Source organism: Rhinopithecus bieti, unplaced genomic scaffold (assembly GCF_001698545.2).
Source record: "Rhinopithecus bieti isolate Rb0 unplaced genomic scaffold, ASM169854v2 scaffold_14826, whole genome shotgun sequence".
Classification (NCBI taxonomy): Eukaryota; Metazoa; Chordata; class Mammalia; order Primates; family Cercopithecidae; genus Rhinopithecus; species Rhinopithecus bieti.
Genome location: NW_016808328.1, coordinates 1,465,272 through 1,475,651, shown reverse-complemented (window position 1 = coordinate 1,475,651; position 10,380 = coordinate 1,465,272). Strand labels below are relative to the sequence as shown.

The following is a 10,380-nucleotide window of genomic DNA, read 5'->3' as shown; positions in this document are numbered from 1 at the left end:
CCTGTAATCCCAGCACTTTGGGAGGCCGAGGCGGGCGGATGACAAGGTCAGGGGATTGGGATCATCCTGGTGAACACTGTGAAACCCCGTCTCTACTAAAAATACAAAAAAATTAGCCGGGCGTGGTGGTGGGCACCTGTAGCCCCAGCTATTCGGGAGGCTGAGGCAGGAGAATGGCATGAATCCAGGGGGCGGAGCTTGCACTGAGCGGAGATCGCGCCACTGCACTCCAGCCTGGGCGACAGAGCGAGACTCCGTCTCAAAAAACAAACAAAAAACCAAAAAACAAAACAAATGAACAAACAAAAAAAATGGCAGAAGACCAATCCCGCTGGCCAGTTTGCAGACCCTGGTGCAGTGTAAACAACTTTGATGTCATGAGACCTGCAGTCTAGGACATTGTATTTCTTCCTTTCTTTGGGCCAGTCACCTCATCCATGAAATAAAAGGCAGGGAAAGAGGCTATCTCCCAGATTTTAATTTTTCTCACTTATAAGTTATGGATCTCTAAGGTCCTAGGAGACAAACAGGTCCTCTGCTTAATCAAGTCTTATACTCCCATACATTTAATGGCAAACACTAAATGCCAGTTATAATTTCTGTTTTGTACAAGAGAATCCAAAGTTCAAGAGAAACGAAAACCCGGAAGATAGCTTAGGAACCAAGATAAGGATGGAAGACTGCTCTAAGCCAGGGGCTGGGGAAACCTCCCCGCCTCCATTCTTACTCTTCTCCAACCCACTTCTCTCCCAGCAGCCGAATGAATCTTTCTAGAAGCTGAGTAACCACTCCCTGACTTAACACCTGGAAATACAGGGCTCTCAAGGCTCACTCCTTCAGGATAAGCCCCTGCCTTGACAACTTCATGGGTCCTGGTCTCCCCTTATCCCCACCCCAGCGCTCTCTACTCTGTTGTCTGAACCAGCCACCTCCAAGTTCCAACAGTTCTCAGAGTCAAACCTTTCTTGGGCACTTCCTACGTACAAGGGATTGAGAGGAGCAAACGAATGACTATCTGTACTGTTGCCCAAATACACTGCACATCAGATCTCCTCTCTCTTTCCCTCTTAGAGACATCAGGGCTGAAAGGAAAGGATACAACCCCTTTCTATAACCATAGAAGAGGCTGAAGTGACTTGTCCAGGTTCACAGCTGAATTAGAACCAGGCTCCACACCACTGATTTGAAACCCTGGAGTCCTGATAGGGCTGTCAATCTGAAAGGGACAACAGTGGCCTAACTCAGCCCTCTCGGTGCACAGGTGTAGATACCCAGGGCTTCCCAGTCCGCCATCTCCCGAACCTTCATTTATCAGTCCCCAGCCAGACGCACCTCCTCCTCCTCATCAGGTGTGCCACGCTCACTCCTGCGGCCGCAGGAGGCCACACGCGGGTCCCGGTGTCATGGGGGCTACCGGCAGCTTCGCGCCCCGGCTGGCCGCCCACCCCACCTCCTGTCTGCCACCCGAGCCGGGAAGGGGCGCCGCCCCCCGGGACCACACTCACTTGGCGCCCGCGGCCTGGAAGAGGTCGGCCCACTCCTCCGGGTGGAAGAAGCGCGCAGTGAACTGCGGGCCGAAGTCGGCGTAGCTGAAGCCGGGGGGGTAGTTGTCACGCATGAAGCGCTGGTACTGCGGCCGCCCCTCGCCCTGCCAGTTCCACCAGAACCACTCGCTGCCCCAGGCGGGCACCGAGAACACGCCCCAGTGGATGAACACCCCGAACTTGGCTTCGTCGAACCAGGACGGCAGCGGCCTAGAATCCAGGCTCGGCCAGTCCGGGGTGTAGCGGCGCAGAGGCTGGGCCCGACGCACCGACTCGGTCGCCCCGAGGAGGAGCAGCAGCAGCAGCAACAGCTCGGTACCCACCGGCCGCCACTTCTTCCCCGGAGCCCCCATCGCTGCTGGTGGCGACGCGGCTCACTCTTAATGCGCAGGTGCTGGCGCGCGGCTCCGCCCACTCTGACTAACGATTGGCCCGGAAAGAAAAAGGGGTGGGACAACCCGGATAGGTTGGCCCGAGTCGCTTCCTCTTCGGGTCGGAGGAGCGCCCTCTGGTACTCTAACCGGGAAAGACGTAGGGAGGCGTTGACAGCGCTTCGCTGAAGGACGAATAAAAACCTTGAAAAGGGACTTAACCTGCGAGGTTAAATCGTGGAGGTGAGCAAGGCCCAGTGTGTGCGGAGAACTCACATTTAAGAAGTCCATTGAGCCAGGCGCAGTGGCTCACGCCTGTAATCCTAACACTCTGAGCCCACAAGTTGGAGACTAGCTTGTCGCTACAAAAAATAAACAAAATGAGCCTGGCGTGGTGGTGCACCTCTGGAGTCCCAGCTACTCAGGAGGCTGAGGTGGGAGGTTCGGGATCGCTTGAGCCCGGAAAGTTTGGGCTGCAGTGAACCGAACAGTGATCACGCCTCTGGGAGTAATCTATTTTGCTGCAGCAATCCTGCAGGGGTAGGCTGAAGTCAGATCACAAGTTTTATTTAGTGATCACTTGGGAGCCATAGGGGGCTGGAGGAGGAGATACCAGACTGGAAGGGTATCTAACAGCCCTGACAGAAGTAAGGAGGTAGAGGGATGATGGGAGGAAACATTATGAGGGGAGAGGAGGGAGAAAAGTGGGTACTGAAAGACAGGGAGTGGGCAGGACCGTTTCATCTGTCTGGTATTTACTGAGCTTTCTTTGGGAATTCTGAGGCATTTCAAATAGCTTAGCTTCTACCGACATCACGCCACTGCACTCCACCCCCTGGGCGACAGAGCCAGACCCTGTCTGAAAAAAAAAAAAAAAGAAAGAAAGAAAAGAAAAAGAAAGTGGAGAGCCAAGAGGACCCAGGCCAAAGGATTGCCTGGCAGGGAAGTTCCCCAGTTCCTCTGCAATTTGTACATGCTGCACTACTCAAACGGGAGGTGAGGCCATTAGCGAGGGAAATACAGAAGTCAGAAGTCTCTGACTGGACAAGGTGGCTCATGCCTGTAATCCCAGCACTTTGGGAGGCCGAGGTGGGCGGATCACCTGAGGTCGGGAGTTTGAGACCAGCCTGGCCAACATGGTGAAACCCCATCTCTACTAAAAATACAAAATTAGCCAGACGTGGGGTGCGCCTGTAATCCCAGCTACTCAGGAGGCTGAGGCAGGAGAATCGCTTGAATTCCAGAGGTGGAGGTTACAGTGAGCCGAGATTGCACCACTGCACTCCAGCCTGGGCGACAGAGTGAGACTCCGTCTCAAAAAAAAAAAAAAAAGAAGTCTCATGACCCCACGTAGCACACTCAGTTCCCATATGCCAGTGAGAGAATGGCAGCACTTCAGAGTTGGAAGGGACTTTGAAGATCCTAGGCACCATCCTCTTCCCTACCCTTCCCATTGTACAGAGGAGGGAACTGAAGCCCAGAGAGGGCTGGGGGGCTGCCCAAGATCATGCAGCTAGTTTGGACCAGAGGTGGGACTAGAATCCATGTCTCCGGGTGCAAAATTTATGCCTTTGTTCATGCTGCTTCTTTCTTGCACCTCATGAGAAGTCAGAGCCTATGTTGACAGAACCCAGCACTTCCTCATTCTGGCAGTGACAAGGAGAGACAATGACTATTGCTGAATCACAGCTATTTTCTTTTCTTTTCTTTCTTCTTTTCTTTTTTTTTTTTTTTTTTTTTTTTTTTTTTGAGATGGAGTCTTGTTCTGTCGCCTAGGCTGGAGTGCAGTGCGGCAATCTTGGCTCACTGCAACCTCCACCTCCTGGGTTCAAGTCATTCTCCTGCCTCAGCCTCCCAAGTAGCTGGGATTACAGGTGTGCCACCATGCCCAGCTAATTACTGTATTTTTAATAGAGATGGGGTTTCACCATGTTGACCAGGCTGGTCTCGAACTCCTGACCTCAAGCGATCCTCCAGCCTCAGCCTCCCAAAGTGCTGGGATTACAGGCGTGAGCCACTGCACCCGGCCCACAGCTATTTTCTTTATCTTCTGTTTCTTCTTCTGCCAGATTATTTTGAAATATTGCCCAAAACAGTAAGCATGAACACCTTAGGAAAAAACCAAACCCATCCACACACATTTTCTAGTAATCGGTTTGCATAGTGGTCTTTGATGTTACAGAGCTTGTCTTGGGGAAGATAAAATGGGACATTGTGATCTTCATTTATTTCTCCTTATGCACATAACCAAAACGTGCACCTGCAGGGACAGGTGAGAGGCACTGATGTAGAGTGAACAGAACTAGAAGTTAGGAAACCTGGGTTTGTTGCACTGGACACCATCTCATTTGTCTCCTTGAGCAAGTCTTGTCCACTGTCTGGGCCCACTTCCTCAACCAAACAACAAGGGCAGTTCTTAGTGACATCTAGATCCCTTTTGCACCCTTGTTCTCCTCCCTCATAAGCTCTGCTTCTCTACTTAAAGCAGACATAGAGGCTGGGAGTGGTGGCTTACACCTGTAATCCTAGCACTTTGAGAGGCCAAGGTGGGTGGATCACTTGAAGTCAGGAGTTCAAGACCAGCCTGACCAATATGGTGAAATTCTGTCTCTACTAAAAATACAAAAAGTAGCTGGGCATGGTGGCAGGTGCCTGTAATCCAAGCTACTTGGGAGGCTGAGGCAAGAGAATTGCTTGAACCCGGGAGGTGGAGGTTGCAGTGAGCCAAGATTGCGTGCCACTGCACTCCAGCCTGGGTGACAGAGCGAGATTTTGTCCCCCACCCCCCCAAAAAAAGCAGAAATACAGTGTCTTTGTGAAAGGAGAGAAGTGGAAAGTGTGGAGGTGCATTTAATTAAATGATTTTTAGAATCTAGTTTTATTCATCAAGAAGTGATGTTACTCAGTGCTTGTTTGTGCCAGGCACTTGGGCATTTTCTTTTTTTTTTTTTCTTTTTTTTTTTTTGAGACGGAGTCTGGCCTCTATGCGCCCAGGCTGGAGTGCAGTGGCGTGATCTCGGCCATCACTTGCAAGCTCCGCCTTCCCGGGTTCCACGCCATTCTCCTGCCTCAGACCTCCTGAGAGCTGGGACTACAGGCACCTGCCACGGGCGGCCCAGGCTAATTTTTTGTTTTGTGTGAGGAAACGGGGTTTCAGCCTGGTCGTCGAATCTCCTGTGACCGTTTGAGTGCGCCCGCCTCGCCTCCCAAAGCTGCTGGGTTAAGGCGTGGAGCACCGCACGCCGGCCCTACTTGGCATTTTCTTTTTTTCTTTTTTGAGACGGAGCTCGGCTCTGTCGGCCCCAGGCTGAGGCAGTGGCCGGGATCGTCAGCGTCACTGCAAGCTCCGCCTCCGGGTCGCCATTCTCCTGCCTCAGCCTCTCCGAGTAGCTGGACTAACAGCGCGCCCGCCATCTCGCCCGGCTAATTTTTTGTATTTTTAAGTGAGACGGGGTTTCACTGTGTAGCCAGGATAGTCTCGACCTCCCGTGACCTTGTGATCCCTGCGCCGCCTCGCCTCCCAAAAGTGCTGGGATTAGCAGGCTTGAGCCACCGTGCCCGCCTACTTGGGGCATTTTCTTTGCCAAAATGAGAAAGGATTCCACCCATGAATAAAGAAAGGCATGCTTCAACTTTAAGGAATGACAATATATAAACATGCAAATTCTCCTTTAAACATTTATGCCACTTCTTTGTCTTTCGAAAAGATTAGTGTCTGGGTTAAAATAAGATTTGATTTTCCAAAACATATGTCAGAGCTTTTCAGAAACAGTTCAGTTCCACAGATATGGACCAGATCCCTTCAGATGCACTGCTGGGTCCTGACTGAGCACTGGGGATGCAGAGTTAAACCTGGAGCTCATCTCCTGGGGGGAGGATAAACTAGTGACTGCCACTCAACACCGCCCAGAGGGTGGACTTTGTTCCTGGGTCTGTACTGAGTTGCATAGTGTCCCCCTAAACTTCTTGTCCACCTGGAATCTGTGAATGTGACCTTATTTGGAAACAGGGTCTCTGTAAATATAATTAGTTAAATTAAGATGAAGTCATACTAGATTAGGGTGAGCCCAAATCCAGTGATTGGTGTTCTTAAAAAAAGACACCAGGCTGGGTACGGTGGCTCACGTCTGTAATCCCAGCAGTTTGAGAGGCCGAGGTGGGCAGATCACTTGAGGTCAGGAGCTTGAGAGCAGCCTGGGCAAGACAGTGAAACCCCATATCTACTAAAAATACAAAAATTAGCCGAGTGTGGTGGCGGGTGCCTATAGTCCCAGCTACTTGGGAGGCTGAGGCAGGAGACTCACTTGAACCTGAGAGGCGGAGGTTGCAGTGAGCCAAGATTGTGCCACTGCACTTTTGCCTAGGCAACAGAATGAGACTCAGTCTCAAAGGGAAAAAAAAAAGACACCAAGAGACAGAGGAAAGGCCATATGAAGACAGAGGCAGAGGTAGGAGTGATGCTTCCGCAAGCCAAGGAATGACAGGGACCACCAGAAGTTGAAAGAGTCAAGGAATAATCCTCCCCTTAAACTTTTGGAGGGAGCAGGGCCCTACTACACCTTGATTTTGACTTCTGGCCTCCAGAATTATGAGAGTAAGTTTCTGTTGTTAAGCCACCGGATTTGTAGAAATTTATTACAGGAGATTAATACAGGACTATTTAATAAATGGAGTATATTGAGAATCTACGATGAGTTAACTTTGCAGCAATCTGATGCTACAGATAGCTAATATTATCCCTAATGAGCAATAATCAAGCAGAATTTGACTGAACTAGGCCAAAAGGTTAGTGGTTAAGAGGGCAGGCTTTGAAGTCAAACAGAACTAGGTTGGAGACCTCAGCTCTGGTACTTAGCAGGGTGACCTTAGGCAAGTGACTTTGCATCTTTGAGGTTGCCACATCTATAAAATGAAGGTAACTAAGACCTTCTTATTAGGTTACTGAGAAAGACGAAGTGAAATAAGGCATTTAAAATCACTTAGCCCCCTGCCTGGCACATAGTAAAGGCTCAATAAAGTGAGCTGGCTTGTATGACCAGAGCACATGGTAGGTCTACCCTACCATTAATTGAGTTAACTCAATTAATCCCTGTTACATGACCCTGCATATTTCCTTTGTTGTACCACCTGTAATTATCTTCTTTATTGACTTATTGGCTGTCTTGCAAGCAGGATATAGACTGTAAGCCCCATGAGATAGGGGCACAGTCTCATTTATGGCTGGGTACTCGGGACCCTGCACAGAGCCTGGCTCATGTTTATGAGATGAATAAATAAGTGAATGGCTAGTGGATATTTCGTCTTGAAAGTATTAAATGAAGACATGTTTAACTGATATATTTCATTGTATTCCATCTGTGGTCCCAAATAATTGCATTAGAATTCCTCTGCAATCCTCCTGCCACCAACAATTTCTCTTGTTGGCTGTTTTAGGCTCCTTTGGGAGGAACCCAGCCTCCCTAATATGAAAAGTGGGTATCCTGGGATCTATTTTATTTTATTTTTTTGAGACAGAGTCTCGCTCTGTCACCCAGGCTGGAGTGCAGTGGTGCGATCTTGGCTCACTGCAACCTCCTCCTCCCGGGTTCAAGCAATTCTCCTGTCTCAGCCTCCTGAGTGGCTGGGACTACAGGCACCTGCCACCATGCCCGGCTAATTTTTGTATTTTTAGTAGAGACAGGGTTTCACCATATTGGTCAGGCTGGTCTCAAACTCCTGACCTCAGGTGATCCACTCGCCTTGGCCTCCCAAAGTGCTGGGATTACAGGCGTGAGCTACCGCGCCCAGCCCCTGGGATCTATAAAAGCATGGAGTTATATTCTAGCTGGGGTCAATGGACTGAAATGTCAGCCCCATACCTGGCATATAGGAAGGGCATTTCCCCTCCTCCCACTTGCTCTGCTTATTATATGTTATAGGGGTGTGGAGGAGGCAAGGGAGCTGAATTGGGGGCAGACGGGGGTACAGTTTGGGGATTTATACAATCTTTGTGAATATCTTCCTTTTTTTTAGAGTTAGGTTAGACCAGGAAATTGCCTGTTTCCAGCAGCACCACCAGGACTGCTGCTGGAAGGACTTCAGAGGGTCAAGAAAATTCTCTGAAGATTTTTGTGTCTCAAGTGATCCCAGCCTCCTCTGTATTTCCAGGGACCTGAGGTTACAGGTGGGGATTATTAGAATATCAGAGAGGGTCCTTGCCCAAACAGCAGGATGCCCCAAACTGAAGGCTTGTCATTTATCTCTGAAAGAGGCAAGTCAACACTCTTAATCCTCATCATAGCATAGTTCTCGGTCCTCAGTGGCAAGGGTGACCTGAAAGTTGGGGCCTTTCATAGCTCCAGAGCCAAGGAGGCCTTGACAATTAGGCAGGGAGAAGACCTGGATGTCCATCCCATCTGATACCCTGACTTCCCAAGAGAACAACCCATTCTTCTCGGATTTCTCCCAAGTCCCTCATTGCTGGGCCTGGAGGCTCCCTCTGGCTCCTGTGGTCTCTGGAGGATGCAGGCACAAAGCCTGACCTGACTTGTACTGAGCCTGTCCCAGGCCCTTTGCATCTCGCCCACCTGGCTACTCCTCGTGGGCCCTACCTATCCAACAGACTGTGTGCAGGTGGGCAAGGCCAGGCTGCCTTCCAGGAGTCAGTTCCAACACTCATCAACAAAAAGGGTCCATGTCTAGGTGCCTGAGGCTGGTTCAAGTAAGAAGAGAGTGCCAAGACCCCTCTCTCTCCTCCAGGGAGTGAACTGATTTCTGACTTGAATTGTTTAAATTGGGAAGAGGCCTCATCAGCAATTGGAGTGATCTAGATCTCTGGAATCTGACCACGGAATGATTTTCCCATCAGCCTCTGTCTCGGTGACTGAGGACCTCGGGGCTTCTTCTTTTGCCTCCGACCCAAGGCCCCTCACACACTTCCTCCAGCGAGCCAGGCAGTGATGGGCAGAGGAGCGGATCTCCCCACTCCGCAGAGCATAGATGACAGGGTTGACCATGGAGTTGACAAGGCACAGCATGGAGCAGAAGGCAAAGGCCTTCTTGACCTCGTCGCTGAGCGTAGTGGCCAGGCTGTGGACCATGAGGGCCAGCACTGGGAACCAACAGATGAGGAGCACAGCCAGCACCAGCCCCAGAGTCTTGGCCAACCTCACGTCCAGCCTCATTCGGGCCATTCCTGGCACCTGCCTGTCCTGGTGCCCAGACAAACTGGCTACATGCTGATGGGCTTTCCAGAGAACATGCCCATAAGTGTAGATGATTCCAGAAAAGAGGAAGGCGATGAACAGGAGCCAGCCCAGCAGGTAGTCATTGGGGATCAGTGGGAAAAGCTCAGAGCAGGGCCTGGGGCAGCAAGTCCATCCCATGAGCGGCAGGTAGGAGACCAGTGCTGAGAGGACCCACATGATGCCCAGGGTCACCAGTGCCCTCCCGCGGGTGAGCAGAGCTTTGTAGGAGGGTGGGTAGCGCAGGCAGAGGTATCGGTCAATGGCGGTCAGCAGCAGGCTACCCACAGAGGCTGTGAAGGTCATGGTCACGCTGCCGATCTTCAGCAGGAAGACAGCCTTGGAATCCATACCATGGAAAACGTGAAAATTCACAAAGCTGCATGCAAAGACCACACTAGCCAGGAAGTCGGCCCCAGCCAAGCTGCCAATGAACAGGTATGAGGGCTTCCGGCGGAGCTGGTGGGAGGACAGAATCAGATAGAGTACAGCCACATTCTCCAGGGCACTTAGCAGGCCCAGAAGAGTGCACAACACGGCAACAGCTATCTTCTGGGGACCACTCAGGATCATGTAATCCTTCATAGGGTTGAAATCCAAGCCATTCTTGGAGCCATTGGCTAGCTCTGTCACCCAGCACTCCTCCATGGGATGGGCCCTTCAGATTCCACTGAGCTTGTCTAGAAGGCTTTGCTGCAGTACAATGAGAAGAAGAAAATCTTTTTCAGTAAGCACAAGAATGACCTCACCTGATAACTGACTGTAGCCAAGACTGCTACCTGTATGGATGGATTCTATGTTGGAAAATCAGTTTCTATTTTGTTTCCCTGTATTTTGCCCTTTCTCCAACCAAGTGGGCAGCCAAATCTGTCCTGGTGGCCTCAGGGGAGGTAAGTGGGAATGCAACAAGCAGAAGTGACCTGTAAGACTTTTGACCTTCCATTTTCCGAAAGGCCAATCCTAAGACTTCCTTTTGCAGCAAGAGAAATCCCAAAAGGTCAAAAGCAAGAGGAAATCAAAACCAAGAAGAAATGGAATCTAGAGTGATAAGGTTGAAGTTTTGTTTGTTTGTTTTACATTTTTTTGGTTTTGTTAGTTTGCCCGTTTTGGCAAGTAAAGTACTGAAGTTTTAACAACCATTTGGGGATGGGAGATATGAATTTGGCTTCACATCAAGTGATGGGAAGAGAAACTACAGAAGATTAAACAATTTTTTTGGCCGGGCGCGGTGGCTCAAGCCTG

The 10,380-nt window shown here is 50.4% G+C and overlaps 2 protein-coding genes across 3 annotated transcripts in view; both read right to left on the bottom strand.

Moving 5' to 3' along the window:
- The window catches only part of FUCA1 (alpha-L-fucosidase 1), a 24,422-nt gene extending 22,435 nt beyond the window's left edge, over nucleotides 1-1,987 (bottom strand). The window contains exon 1 of the mRNA XM_017886504.1: nucleotides 1,506-1,987. Coding sequence (XP_017741993.1) covers nucleotides 1,506-1,897 — 392 coding nt within the window. The 5' untranslated portion in view covers nucleotides 1,898-1,987. The remainder of the gene's footprint in view (nucleotides 1-1,505) is intronic.
- Nucleotides 1,988-7,923: 5,936 nt separating this feature from the next.
- The window catches only part of CNR2 (cannabinoid receptor 2), a 49,020-nt gene continuing 46,563 nt past the window's right edge, over nucleotides 7,924-10,380 (bottom strand). For both annotated transcript variants that reach the window (XM_017886566.1, XM_017886567.1), the window contains exon 2: nucleotides 7,924-9,831. In XM_017886566.1, coding sequence (XP_017742055.1) covers nucleotides 8,704-9,786 — 1,083 coding nt within the window. In that variant the 5' untranslated portion in view covers nucleotides 9,787-9,831 and the 3' untranslated portion in view covers nucleotides 7,924-8,703. The remainder of the gene's footprint in view (nucleotides 9,832-10,380) is intronic.